Source organism: Oryzias melastigma, linkage group LG13, assembly GCF_002922805.2.
Source record: "Oryzias melastigma strain HK-1 linkage group LG13, ASM292280v2, whole genome shotgun sequence".
NCBI classification, from domain to species: Eukaryota; Metazoa; Chordata; class Actinopteri; order Beloniformes; family Adrianichthyidae; genus Oryzias; species Oryzias melastigma.
The window spans coordinates 247,923-262,437 of NC_050524.1; the positions used below are offsets into that span (position 1 = coordinate 247,923).

The 14,515-nt window shown below is 49.7% G+C and overlaps 2 protein-coding genes across 2 annotated transcripts; one reads left to right on the plus strand and one right to left on the minus strand.

Annotated features, from left to right (window-relative positions):
• Nucleotides 1–2,587: 2,587 nt before the first annotated feature.
• Nucleotides 2,588–11,564, minus strand: eif2a (eukaryotic translation initiation factor 2A). The gene is made up of 16 exons (XM_024276897.2): nucleotides 11,196–11,564; nucleotides 10,690–10,759; nucleotides 10,474–10,545; nucleotides 10,287–10,405; nucleotides 10,125–10,224; nucleotides 9,971–10,053; nucleotides 8,354–8,427; nucleotides 8,136–8,280; nucleotides 7,953–8,069; nucleotides 7,727–7,883; nucleotides 7,570–7,654; nucleotides 7,117–7,449; nucleotides 6,898–7,011; nucleotides 6,082–6,171; nucleotides 5,945–6,010; nucleotides 2,588–3,524 (listed from the first exon to the last, which is right to left on the minus strand). Exons 1-16 carry the CDS (start codon nucleotides 11,221–11,223, stop codon nucleotides 3,462–3,464), a joined length of 1,716 nt encoding a protein of 571 aa, XP_024132665.1. The 5' UTR covers nucleotides 11,224–11,564; the 3' UTR covers nucleotides 2,588–3,461.
• Nucleotides 11,565–11,784: 220 nt separating this feature from the next.
• On the plus strand, nucleotides 11,785–13,024 carry serp1 (stress-associated endoplasmic reticulum protein 1). Its single transcript, XM_024276933.2, has 3 exons — nucleotides 11,785–11,982; nucleotides 12,236–12,308; nucleotides 12,624–13,024. The coding sequence occupies exons 1-3, from the start codon at nucleotides 11,899–11,901 to the stop codon at nucleotides 12,662–12,664; spliced, it is 198 nt and encodes a 65-aa protein (XP_024132701.1). The 5' UTR covers nucleotides 11,785–11,898; the 3' UTR covers nucleotides 12,665–13,024.
• The last annotated feature ends 1,491 nt before the right edge of the window (nucleotides 13,025–14,515 follow it).

Consider the following 14,515-nt stretch of genomic DNA (forward strand, 5'->3'; position numbering starts at 1 on the left):
TTTTATTAGCTATATTCAAAGGTTTAAATATAAGTCAAGAGAACAAAGCTGGCAGAGTTTAAACATTGTAAAGAAGAAATACAAGGACAATATAAAAGATGAACAAATAAATAAATAAAAACGGTTAAGGATCTGAGAGTCTAATAGAGTCTGGGGCCTCGAGGGTCTTGACAGCTCGGGGTCTGATGATAATTTCACACAGTCAACATAGTTTCTAATTTCAGTTAAAAAGAGGTGGAATTGCGGTTTTGGGAAGAAAACTTACTTTTGTGAATATGAAAATTTGCTAAAATTATAAATAGATTGATTATATAAAAATGTTTTTTATAAGTGTTTTGGAAATTAAAAAAAAAAAACATGTTTATATAAAATGTTAAAGTCACTAAGAATGGTATTTCGTTTAAAAACACAAAATTCCTTTCAGAAAGTGACAGTATGAGGACGATTCCAAAATAAATGACATATGTTTCAACGTCCAGGTTACTAAAGGAGCAGCGTCTGTCTATATCGACGTAGAGACGGGATTTCGCTGGATAGCACCTGTGAAGGACTTTGAAACAAACCTCCCGAGGTTTGTTGGGGATTAGAGCTGTCAGGCGATTACAATTTTTAATCGCGATTAATCGCATTGTCCTGAGTTAACTCGCAATTAATCACATATTATTATGTGGCCTTTTTTAAGGAAAAAAATGTGGAATTTAACAGTTTAAAAATTTAACAATTTAACAGTTCTACATTAATTATGAAAACAAGAATGGTAAAATTATTAGTTTTCTTCAGAAATACTTTATTTTGTAACATTGTATTGAGATAAACTTTCTAAACAATAAAAGGCTGTAACATAAAATCCCTAACAAAAGCCCAAGTACAAGTGAAGGGCATTTTAAATTCAAAACTTCAATCAACGTTCAGTAAAATAAAATACAAAACATCAAAAATCACATTTCCATAACACTTTCATGTTCATTTTTTGTCAGGACCAAATCTTTTCCTCCTCTGCTGAACTACAGTAATCAATGAAATAGAGATTTATCATTTCCAATGAACTTTTGTTTTTTAAAACATTAAAGACTGAGAAAAGCGGGATACTCTGTGGATAGTTTGACAGTCTGTTACTGCCGCCGCGTTCTCTGGCTGCAGCTCGATGCAGCGACGTGTCCAGCGGAGCTCACGCCATGAATATGCCGGCAGACAGACCGCTATGCTGGGGCTGGATCACGCTTAAACCTCCAGAACATTTAAAACGTCCCCCGGTGCGCTTGCTGTTCGGAACGTCGGGGGTCCGCAGCTCTCGGGACGCGGCTCCGGACGTGAGCCGGTACCACCAGACGTGGTACTGGACGCGAACCGGAGCCGGGTTAGGGTGCAGGAGTTCTCCAGGTCCTAGCGCCGGCCGGTTTTAGCTCGCAGCTCGGTGTTTGGAGACCCGCCCGTGATCTAGTGAGAGCAGCTGGTGAGTTGGAGGGCGACGAGGGACGCCTGCGCGCGGTATGGAAAGGCACGTATGAGAAAATCTGCAATTAATGCGTCAAAAAAATTGTCGCCGTCAAGCACACGTCAGATTAATACGTTTTCAACGCGACAAATCTGACAGCCCTATTGGGGATAAAGTATTTCAAGGATAGAGTCCAAACTTTCCTCCATTTGATTTCCGGGGCGAAGGAGTGGGTAACGTAAGGTATAGTTGCTGTGTTTTGTTGAAAAGGGATCTTATTTTTTTGTTCCTGGATGAAGGGCTGGAAATAAAACACAATTTACCTACAGAGGTTTCAGACAACGACACACTCTGTGGTGAAGTGCACGTGATCCCCTTAAATAACATCAGCGCTCCTGCAGGAACAGCATCCGTTACAATGTGGTGGGTTTCTGGGAACTCATTATATGATAAGAAGTTGTCTTCTAAATTAAATAGTTGGTTAACATAACTTATATTATTATTAAACCAGTTAGGAAAACATAGATTTTCTCTTGTAGAGGATGTCACCATGGTTCCAAACATGGAAGTTGTGAGGAGAGAAAGAGTGTTTGTAAATAAGAGACCAAGTAACATTTGTTTGTGAAAATTAGCTCATTTGATGGGCAGTTTTTGAATGTTATAGTTTGACTGTAGAAGAAAGAGGCCACCAAGTTTGGAAAAAATATAATTTGGGATAAAGTTCATAGTGAATTTGGGTTAACAAAAAATGTTCCGATCCAATTAATTTTGAAGGTGTAGTTTAGGGCGGTGAAGTCCTGCAGAGTGTAAGGAGTTTAACAGGACTTTACCTTTAATATCATGGGTTTGATTCTTCCATACGAACTTGAGAGGATAAAATAAAGACGATGAAACCGTCAGAAATACCGAGAGGTCACGTGACCTTTGGTCTGTATCATTAGTGGTATTGATCAGTCCGTGTGACTTGTTGCTCTCTACAGACGTCAGAAAGTTTCCAGATTTTTTCATGAATTTCAATGAAAACAAACTGATTTCCTTAAGAGTAAAAATGTTTTTGTCATTGACGTTTATCACATCAAAGTCGCTCAGGATTATGAAAACATTCAAACTAAAGTTTAATGTGTTATAGAACTTATTTACTAACGCAGAGAATTTGGAAAAAACACCAGAAAAGAGGAACTTTAATTCAGTAAAAAGCAGATGATCAAATGTTTCCTTCAGATCTGAACCAGAAACGTTCTTCACTTCATTCAGGATTCTCATGACCTTTGACCTCCGCGTGCTCTATGCCTCTTTGGTAAATTTTTAAAGGAATTTGGGAACTTTCTGAAAACAGCAGGTGACCGTCAGTCATGAAGAAACTGTATCTGAAGGAAGACCGGAGCTTTCCTCATTTCATGTCAGAGTCATCACAAAACATGAGATACTTCCACTATTCTTTATCGTTCCGTTTCTAGCAGGTTTGTTTCTGCACAGATATATGATGTAGTAGAGACCTGAGCAGCTCAGGTAAACTGTCACACCTGTGTAGAGTGAACCACTACAGGAAGAGTTTCAGTTGATGCTTTTATTCATGTCATGTTCCATTCGTCACATTTCTGTCTGGAAAACTCGAGTCTCAGAATCCAGACGTTTCTAACCGAGGAATGAGGAAAACAACCAAAAAGGACTCAGAGAACATGTGAAGGTCAGCGGAGACGCCGGCGGCTGTGACGGACGCTACAGCGAACCACGCCGGCCGACCGGCACCGAGACTCCTCCTTCACACGCTCTGAGAGTCCAGACGCTCTGAAGAACGCTGCTGACCTGTGATGGGAACACAAACGGTTCTGTGGACCGGACCGGGCCGGGACCCCAAGATCAGAACACTTATACTTTGAAAGGAACACTGTACATACAATTGTTGCATAGCAACTTCATTTGACGAGCCCCGCCCCCAGCAGGTGTTCCCACAGGTGGAACAGGCTCCTCCCCTCACTGAAGCCACTGCAGTGACTGCTGGGAAAGGGGGTGTGTCCTGGAGCGTCTACTGGACCTGCAGCTCCTGCAGCTCCTTCAGCAGCTGCTCCTCCTTCTGGATCTTCTCCAGCTGCAGAGAGAGGGGAAGCAGAACCGTCAGAACATGGGATCGGTTCTGGACCGGTCATCCTGGACCTGCTGATCCTCACAGAGCTGGACTCAGGTAAAGCAGGAGACCCCGTGAGTCTCCTGCTCCGTCTCCAGCATGGAGGTCTGTAACCTTCATGCTGGGATAGGCTCCAGCAACCCCCCGACCCTGAAGGACTCAAGAGTAACGTGTGGTTCTGGTTGCAGCGGTGCTTCTAAAGTTTGGTGCAGCACCTTCTGGACCTCGTTACGTTTCCACGGCTCCTTTCCGTTTGATTAGTGTCAGTATTGACTTTAGAGTTCTACAATAATGGTGAACCAACACATTCATGTAGGATACAAAAAAGAACCAAAACATTGAAAAAGCTTCAATTTGTGACAGTAAGTGAAGTGGGTGGAACCTCATTCTACAGGCTCCGCCCCATTCTGATGCATCCACTTGAAGACAAATAGATCCATAGATCCAAATGATCCCTGTGATACGGATCTCTGCTGCACGGCCATGTTCGGTGGGGGTGTGAGGGGCTGTAAGCTAGCGAGAGATAACGGCGAGGGGTAACTTCCCTCCAACAGCCCACAGCTCAGAGGTGAGTTTCTAATGAGCTCCTGTTGCTCTGCAGAAACTATGTCCTAGAAAATGACAAGTTTTTAGATTGTGTCTAAAAGAGCAGAATCATAATGAAAATACTTCTTTAAAACCCTGAAAACAGATCAGATGTTGTTGGAGTCGGACTTTAGGATGATTCACAGAACGGAAACTGAACAAAATATAAACAACACTTTTGTTTTTGCTCCCATTTTTCATGAGATGGACGTAAAGATCTAGAATTCATTCCAGATACACAATATGACCATTTCTCTCAAACATTGTTCACAAATCTGTCTAAATGTGTGATAGTGAGCACTTCTGCTGTGCTGAGATGATCCATCCCACCTCACAGGTGTGCCACATCAAGATCTGACACCATGATTAGTGCACAGGTGTGCCTTAGACTGCCCACAATAAAAGGCCACCCTGAAATGTGACGTTTTGTCTCACAGATGTCACAAGCATCGAGGGAGCGTCCAATCGGCATGCTGACAGCAGGAATGTCACCCAGATCTGTTGCTCCTGCATTCAATGTTCATTTCTCCACCATAAGTCGTCTCCAAAGGCGTTTCAGAGAATATGGCAGTACATCCAACCGGCCTCACAACCGCAGACCACGTGTAACCACACCTGGACCTCCACATCCAGCAGGTTCACCTCCAAGATGGTCTGAAACACCAACAGTGTCGCCTGAATAACTGCTTTTCAGATTGCCTTAACTCTTCTACTGTGAATCAGCTGATTCTGACGCAGCAGAAAGCAGCTTTTGGTCCTGCCCCGATATACCATATTACTAACGTAGACGCTCATGAGAGCGCTGCAGCACGTAGCTGCTTTTCTCCGCAGCAGATCAGCTGATAAACGTGGATTACACAAACACCTCTCAGCTGCTCAGCGCGAGCGTTACGGCAGATGAAAGACTGTAGCCTAAACTCAGCAGCTGCAGCTCCGGTTGAAGGATCTGAACAGATGCCGCCAGCATCAGGCGTGCGTGCACTGGGTGTACGCGTGCGCACGGACCCAAACTCAGAGACTCTGAAAGTGTCCGCTTGATTGCGCGCCGGCGCAGCCGACGTGGAAGCTTCTTCAGATGTAGTCTAATAAAATAATCATTCTTATTGGAGGTTGTTACACCTGCACACACATACAGGAAGGAACTTTGGAGTCGCGGAGACGACACGTGTTTTTAAACTCCCAGATCGGCTGGGCACACTGGTGCGACCAAGAATTATTTTAGGCACGACAATGAAAAATCTAAGTCGCAAATGCGACAAAATTGGTTGCACTCTAGAGAACTGCCCTGAAGGGATTCAGTTCAGGAGACAAACGGACGCCAACGTCATCGTCTCCGAGACACCAACCAAATAGGTCATGTGACCACACTAAACCTCCATCCTCAGACCGGGTGGCTCCAGCTCCATCTCCCAGCCCGGTCCAGGCCTCCAAACCCGGCCCAGGCCTCCAGACCCGGCCCAGGCCTCCAGACCCGGTCCAGGCCTCCAGACCCGGTCCAGGCCTCCAGACCCGGTCCAGGCCTCCAGACCCGGCCCAGGCCTCCAGACCCGGTCCAGGCCTCCAGACCCGGTCCAGGATCCAGACCCGGCCCAGGCCTCCAGACCCGGCCCAGGCCTCCAGACCCGGTCCAGCTGCTGATCCGTCAGTCAGATGTCTCCACTCACTGGTTGAATGAACACACCTGCCCAGGTAATCAAGCAACTCAAGGAGGGCTGGTCAACCATCAGGGGGCCTGGAGAAGTCCCGCCCTCGCCCACAGAAGCCCTTCCTGCCGGTGTGATGTCATGCGGGTGCATCACCTGGTTCTTCTGCAGGACTTTCCCAGACTGCTGCTGCTCCTTCAGCTCCTCGATGGCCTTTAGTTTCTGGAAGACATCAGCGTTAGCCTGGGCCCCCCCAACATGAGGACCCCCCACAGCAGAGCTCTGCTCTCTACCTTCTTCAGGTTTTTGACCTTCTTGTCGTTCTCCGGGTCGTCACTGGGCGCCTGCGGCGGGCTGCAGATGACCGCTGCAGGTTTGGCGTCCTGCAGACAAGAACGGCTCAAGCTGTCAGAGAAACTCCTGAAAACTGACCCGGATCGTCTAGGACTGCAGTCCAGGTCAGAACCAGAACCAGCCGGGACGGTTCTGACCCACATGTTTAAGCTCCAGCGGTGGATCTGTTGTCATGACGACGACTTACAGCTTCTTTATCCAATGAAGAATTTCCTTCACTGAGAGCATCGACACTTTTACTGGATTGGCCCTTTTCTATTGGCTGTTGCAGACAGACGTGCACAGGGAAACGTGCACACACACAGAGATGCGCACAAACACAGACGTGCACACACAGACGTGCACAGGGAGACGTGCACACACCCCGAGACGCGCACACACACAGAGATGCTCACACCCCCTGACGCGCACACACACCCTGACATGGACACACACAGACGTGCACACACACACCCCGACGTGCACACACAGATGCGCTGAACTTCTACTCTTCACTGGTCTCCGTGACAACATGACATCCTGTCGACCTTTAGTCTTGGGAGGGGTCACACTTTAATGTGAGGGGGGTCATCTGGACCCCAGAAGAGGTTCACTCTGAACCAGAGAAAAAAACTACACATTCACTAAAACCAGAGCTGAGAATTCTTCCTGTTATTGAAATGACTCCAAGAAAAACGGATTTCTATGAATAAACGTTCCAGGAAAATGCTCAGTGGTTTTAGGGAGTTACACACACAGCAGGTGGGCACTCGTACCTGGTTGGCCGCCTTTCTTGCTTCTCGTTTCTTCTGGTTCTTCAAAGCCGTCTTGGACGGCCCCTTCCCCGCCTGCGGTCCGGAGCGGAGGTCCTGAGGAGGCTCCTCCTCGTGCTGACAGACAGACAGAGAGAGAGAGAGAGACAGACGGACGCTTAGCTGATCCTGAAGATCTGAGGACCGACTGCTCCTCTCTTTCTACAACCAGGACATCCTCACCAGTTTGGAGCTGGCCGTGGCCGGCAGGTGTCTGAGTGCAGGTGGGCGGTACGCCTGTGTGGGCGGAGCCTGCGTGGTTCCCAGCTCGCTGGGCACTGCCTGGTACTTGACGGGTCGCTCAGGAAAAGCGCCGCTGGGGAAGGACTGCCAGCGGACCTCCCACAGCTCAGCGCCATCGGGCGTGCTCCGCTGGTGCAGGACAGAACCGGTGTAGTGCCAGACCTTATAGCCGTTACCGACCCGCAGGCGGGGCGAGCAGGTCGCCGTGACGATGTGCTCGCCGTCAGGACACCAGGAGAAGTGCGTGGCGTCAGGAGCCTGAGGTTTGGACACCTGACGACGGAAACAGTCCGTGAGTCAAGCCCGGATCCGTCCTGAAGGATCTGCAGAAATCCGATCCAGAGCCAGCGCCGCGGTCCGGTCGACCCGACTGAGCACAGACCCAACCCCCACCTGTTTATACTTCTTCACATCCCAGACCTCCATCTGCCCTCGCAGGTTCCCGAAGCCGGCCAGAACCAGGATGTGGCCCTGAGGGCTGCAAGCACAGAGAGGTCCACTTTCAGTAGAACTCTGGAGGTTCTGACAGGGACAGACCCGAACCACTCACCTGTAGTACGCTGCGTTCCTGGACCCCGTCCCGAAGTCAAACAGCGGGTCGCACTTGAGGTTGAAGACGGTGGCCTTGGCCGGCATGAACCCGTACACCACGCAGAACTCGCCGGAGCTGGGGCTCCACGCCACGTCGTAGATGGGCCCGTTCTTTGCTGGTTCAGAGAGGCGGCAGGTCAGCACGCAGACGGTTCAGCGCCGACGGTACCGCCCGGCTCACTTACACAGTTGGACCACAGCCGTCTCGCCATTCACCGCCAGGTAGTGCAGCGTCTGCTCCCCGTAGTACGACGCTCCCGTCTTGTCCACCTCGGTGCTCGTGGTCACCAGCAGCGCCGACGCTGCAGACAGAGGCGTCAGTCACTGAGGAGCCAGGTGAGACGGACAGAGACCCCGAGGGGACGCACCCTTCCGGTTCCACTGCATGGACACGCGGTCCGCCTTGAAGAAGCTCTTGTTGGCCAGCGCCGCTGTGGGCCCCCCCAGCGCCGGGTACTGGTACAGCCGTACGAATGACGGCGCCCCTTTGCTGCCCGGGACGTAGACGGCCACCTGGAAGAAGTTCAGGCAGGTGAGACCTGGCGCACCTGGGCGGAACCTTCAGCTCTGCGTCCGGTAGCTTCACCTTACTGGGCTGGTCTCCAGGAGACAGAGCGAAGTCCGACACTTTCTGCATGTGGAGCTTGTTGGCAATGCAGCCTGAGGAGGAGACCAGAGCTGAAACCGAACCACGGCCCCCCTGACCCCCCACAGTACGGCCAGCGACCTCTGCTCTCCTAGAACACCACAAAAACAAATCCCACAAGAACCCTACAAGAACAACGCAAGAACCCTACAAGAAGACTACAAGAAGACTACAAGAACATTACAAGAAGAAACCTACAAGAGCACTACACTAACGCTTCAAGAACACCACAAGAACCCAATGAGAACCTTGTAAAAAACAAAAACAAACCCTTCAAGAACAAAAACAAACCCTACAAGAACACCACAAGGACATATAAGAAAATTACAAAAACCCTACAAGAACACCACAAGAAACCTACAAGAACATCACAAGAACCCTACAAGAAGACTACAAGAACATCACAAGAACCCTACAAGAAGACTACAAGAACATCACAAAAACCCTACAAGAACACCACAAGAAACCTACAAGAACATCACAAGAACCCTACAAGAACATCACAAGAACCCTACAAGAAGACTACAAGAACATCACAAGAACCCTACAAGAACACCACAAGAACCCTGCAAGAACCCTACAAGAACCCTACAAGAATACTACAAGAATACTACAAGAATACTACAAGAACATCACAAGAACCCTACAAGAACATCACAAGGACATATAAGAACATTACAAAAACCCTACAAGAACACCACAAGAACCCTACAAGAACCCCACAAGAACCCTACAAGAAACCTACAAGAACCCTACAAGAACACCACAAGAACCCTACAAGAACACCACAAGAACCCTACAAGAACCCCACAAGAACCCTACAAGAACACTACAAGAATACTACAAGAATACTACAAGAACACTACAAGAACCCTACAAGAACATCACAAGGACATATAAGAACATTACAAAAACCCTACAAGAACACCACAAGAACCCTACAAGAACCCCACAAGAACATCACAAGAACCCTACAAGAACCCCACAAGAACCCTACAAGAACCCTACAAGAACATCACAAGAACCCTACAAGAACCCCACAAGAACACTACAAGAATACTACAAGAATACTACAAGAACACTACAAGAACCCTACAAGAACCCTACAAGAACCCTACAAGAACCCTACAAGAAACCTACAAGAACCCTACAAGAACACTACAAGAATACTACAAGAACACTACAAGAACACTACAAGAACCCTACACGAACCCTACAAGAACCCTACAAGAACACTACAAGTATTCTTCGGTATTTCACGTGTTCACGATGGATTTTATTTCCCTTTCCTTTGACTGGCCCGTGTTAACATGTCTGTTTTATGAGGTCCAGTTATTCCTATAAAGTTCTAAGTTTAGCTCTTGAGATTCTATTGTGAAAAGTTACTTTTGCAAAATGTAACAAAAATCCTCTGGAAAACCTAATGAACATTAAACTAAAAGCAGAACTCGTCTGTAGTTTTAAGGGCCTTCGAAAGACAGAAACTCTGAATTTTGTCTTTTTAAATAAAGTTTTACAAAACAAGCTCTGGTTTCAGTAAACTAGGAGCTTCCTCACTGAAGTCGTTGTTCTCGTAGAAGTGCAGCTCGTTGTTGACGCTCCTCACGCAGATCTTCTCATCTTCAGACCAGCTGGGACACCTGCAGAGGGGGCGGAGCTCCCGTCAATCACCATCTGCAGCTTCAGGTGTCTCCAGGTGACGCGGACTCACCAGGACTCCACCTTCTTCTGGTAGAGCGCTTTGATCAGCCGGCCGCTCTGCACCTCCCACAGCTGCAGGTTGGCCTCCCCCTGAGGACTGTCCGCGGTCTCTGTGAACACAGATGCTCTGAGCGTCCCGCAGACCGCCCTCAGGCTCACCTGTCCCACTTACTGCTGTATGGCTGCCAGGTGACCAGAACGCCGCCAAGCGGAGAGAAGTCCAGCAGAGCCGTCTTTGGGAGGTCCAGGGACGACACCGGCGAGCCGCCTGAGGCCTTTACCACGGAGACGCTGGAAGACAGCCGGATAGGTGTTCACCTGCAGAGCCTTGCTGTTGCCAGGAGACGAGCCACACTCACCTGTGCCCATTACACCATCCGAACAGAGTCCCATCTCTGCTGAAGGTGAAGCTCCTGCCAGGTCGGCTGTCCCTGCAGGACAAGCACACACCTGAACACACACCTGAACACACACCTGAACACATACCTAAAATAAAAAAAACACACCTGGACACACACCTGCAAACACACCTAGACATGTTTGCTGCTGACACAGAGGGAGTTGGGGGGGCTTACCTCTGGAGGACGGGGTGCTGCTCACAGCTGGGGGGTCCACACAGCAGCTCGGTTCCGTTTGAGCCTCGCACTGAAAGCAAACACGTTTCGTTTTATTACTTGACCTCCACGGCGGTTCTGTTCTGGTTCTGACCAGGTGACCCCAAGCCCGTGAGCCCGACCCGTTCCCCTCAACTTTATTGAAGCTGGTCATCTTTAGAACCACCTGTGACCCGGCTCAGAACTGTGGGTTCAGAAGATGAATGACTGAGCCTTCAGAACCTCCTCTAGCTACCAGAACCGGGCAGCTCCGTTCTGTCCTGCAGGAGCGAGGGCAGATCAAGACCCCGAGATCCGGGACCGGGACCAGCTAACAGAACCGGGACCAGGTAACAGGACCGGGTATGTGTCAATAAAATTATGTCCAAACAGTCGTCTTTTGGCGCGTATTTAGCGCTGATCGATCAGGTCACGTGACTGTCTCGCGACGGGACCACCGCGCTGGAAACGACCAAACTCGAACTAACCTGCCAGCAGCGGGATGGTAGGCGCCATGTCTGCTGCACCGGAAAGAGAAGAGGACTCCGGAAATACGTCATCGTGAGGGGCTGGGCTTCCACTGCCACGTCAGCGTAGGAGCGCGGTCGGTCCAACACGTCAACCCAACAAAAACCGAGAACAGCTTTTTTATTTCTGCTGTCTGACAGGAAACGCTTCCAGGACAAAAACCGGAAGTGGAGACGCTTTGAAGGAAGAATAAAAAAACCGCGAAGAGAACTCTGATGCGAAGCTTCCGGCTGTAGGAGTCAAGTTCCCCAGAATACATTAGAGTCAGGACAACTTCCGGTTACAAAATAAAGGCTAGACTGAGCGGAGTTACCCCCCCACACACACACACATAGCCGCGCGGTCATCCGTGAGGTCACGTGGGGCAGCAGAGATGAAGAGGTCCGGTTCCGGTCACTCTCTCTCTGTCATTAAGGGCCGTCTTTCCATTTTAACAGACTGATGTCTATTTATTTTGAAAGAAAGGAGCAGGAAGCGCCATGTTCAGCGTTTAGCAGCTTTGATGGGCGTGGTTTCACAGGAGGGTGGAGCTTCATCTTTTTGAGCACGTAGACACAGAGAGTTCGTCCCAGTCCGCCAGAAAGGAGCGCACGCGCGCGGCCCGCCGAACAAGAGAGCAAACAAACAAACAAACAAACAAACACAAAGAACCGAGCGACCAAGATGGTGGCCAAACAGAGGATCCGCATGGCCAACGAGAAGCACAGCAAGAACATCACGCAGAGAGGAAACGTAGCCAAGTCCACGGTGAGTCCACAACCGAACCGGGTCCGGCTCCGAACCTCAGGCTGCTGACAGGCTGCACAGCTGGCACGCGGGTCCATACGCGTGACGTCAGTGACTGGCTGCGATCAGGTCTGGTAGAAAGTCAGTTGAAGGTCCGGAGCCGCCAGCTGGACGGTCGTGACGTCATCTGAACAAAGTTCTTCAGAACAAGGCTGGACATCTGTGTGACGTCACAGACGCAGGTGGTTGATCCAGGTGTGACTGTGTGTTTCAGAGGACTCTGGGGGATGAGAAGGGGGTGGGGCCGTGGCTGCTGGCTCTCTTCATCTTCGTGGTCTGTGGATCAGGTGAGGCTTCCTGCAGTTTTTCACAATAAAAGCTCGTATCTATGTGCTCCAAACGTTTGAACGGCTCACTGATGTCTGAAGTGTTCATTGGATACTGAGGGGGGTCGTGGCGGGTGGGTGGGGCCTATCGGTGCCCGTGTCACTGTGTCCTCTACCTGGAGCCTCAGGTGTTTACTGGGCTTATCCGACCCGGGTCACTCTGATCAGTCCAGCTGTTCGCTCCCACAGTCCATGAGCTCCTGATCAGCTGACCGGGGGGGGGGGGGTCTTTGATCAAACAGGAAACCACAGACTGACTTCCTGTCTCCCCCACAGCCATCTTCCAGATCATCCAGAGCATCAGGATGGGCATGTAGATGTCATCAGAGGGCGGGGCGATGACGGTGGACCAACCAAGACATTCCTGAACTCTGACGGCTTACACAAGCCCCGCCCACCCAGCAGGCCCCCGCTCTTCAAGCCCTAGTGACCCGGCCTGCTGCTGTCGGCTGACCTCAGAGCGCCATGTGCCTTTCTGTTGACCTGAACTTTGGCCCCGCCCCTCCTCAGTCGGGGGGTGGGGCTCCCTCTGGCTGATCGGACCTGCGGGGGGGCTGCAGCCTGAAAGAAGTGTCCTTTTGGATCAGAAGGTGTGAAGGCCCGACAGGTGTGTCTTCACCGTGTGCAGACGCACCTGAACATTCCAGCTGTCTGAATAAAGTTTGTTCTGAATCCGAGCGTGCTCTGTGTGTGTCGAGAGGTTCTGGTGGAGCAGAACCTTCATCAGAATCTGAGGCCGGTCATCGGGTCTCTGGTGGATTCAGATCCTCCCAGCAGGTCTGGAAAGGTTCCTCAGCCTGGATGGAGAGGATCCTGAGATCCTGGACTGGAACCATCCACCAGGATCTGATCGGGGCTCAGACGGGCTTCTGGAGCTCATGAACAGAACACAGCGGTTCTAACTTTAGCTGCGTTCTTTTTGATCCGTCAGCCTGAAAACTTGCAACAGTCGAACTTTAAGAGGACCTGATGAGGAAGGAAAATCATCTGCTGGAAAATAGAGATTCCACAAGATTTGAAGAGTTTAATGAAAACTTTAAGTGTAAACGCTTTACTGAAGGATGCTAAAGTGTTCAGACTTCAACATCAGAGCTTCAGCTCAGAACAGTGTTTAGGTTTGGCTTAACCATTTACACCATCAATGTGAAGCAGCTGATCTTTATCAGAGGAAAGCGGCTTTAAAGTGTTGCTGAACGATTCATGCTGAAGCAGTTCTGGTGTGTCAGTGTCGTAAGTTCTGAAAAACACCTCAGGTGTTAAAGCTTCAAACACAAAATCATAACTTTTGGGTCACAGGTTAACGCAGTCTTCTGCTACCAAGTACAAGAGTATTTTCTGACCAAAATGAGGGGGATGTTCTGGTTCTGGACTTCCTTCCAGCCAATGATCTTCAGCCACCATCTTGTCTGCCACCAGGTCCCCCCTCATCAGACTGAAAGCCTAAGGTTCTGGTCTGTAAATGGACCCAGATCATCCTGGAGGTTCTTTAGCTCCTCCTCCATACGTCGGCCTTTCTACTTAAAAAACCGCTTGGACCCTTCAGCCCAGAACCTGCAGAGATCCTGCAGCGGCCTGATGGGGCGCCGCCGTGGCGTTCCTCCGTTTACTGCAGGTTTGTATCTATGACATCGTCTATGATGGGGTGTCCAAACTCAGCCCTCGAGGGCCGGTGTCCTTCATGGTTTGTAGCTAACCTTCTGTGGAAGCTCCTTATTGAGCAAACACACCTGATCCAGGTGATGAGCAGCAGATAAGGCAGGATTCTGGAAAGCCAACCAGCAGGAGGCCCTCGAGGCCTGACCTTGGACCCCTGATAAGTATTCAAGCGTCTGCGTCTCAGTTCAGTGTGTTCCAATAATGTCAGAGTGATTCAGCTGCAGCCACCTTCACGTGAACTTTCACTGTGACCCTCTAGATCTGAACCAGAAGAACTCCTTCAGTAGCTTTCACCTCCTGAAAACATTTGTGGTTCATCAAGTCATGATCTCAACCTGCAGCTTTACGTTCTGGCTTGGTCCCTCAGTCAGGACGTCCTAAAGACCCCACCGGAGCTTCATGCATTAAAAACTACCTGCAGTCCTTTGACTGTCAAGCAGATGGCAGCGTCTATCTGCTGTTGAAACATTGACTGTATAAGAAAGAACTGGACAGAGCAAGCCCCCCTCCTT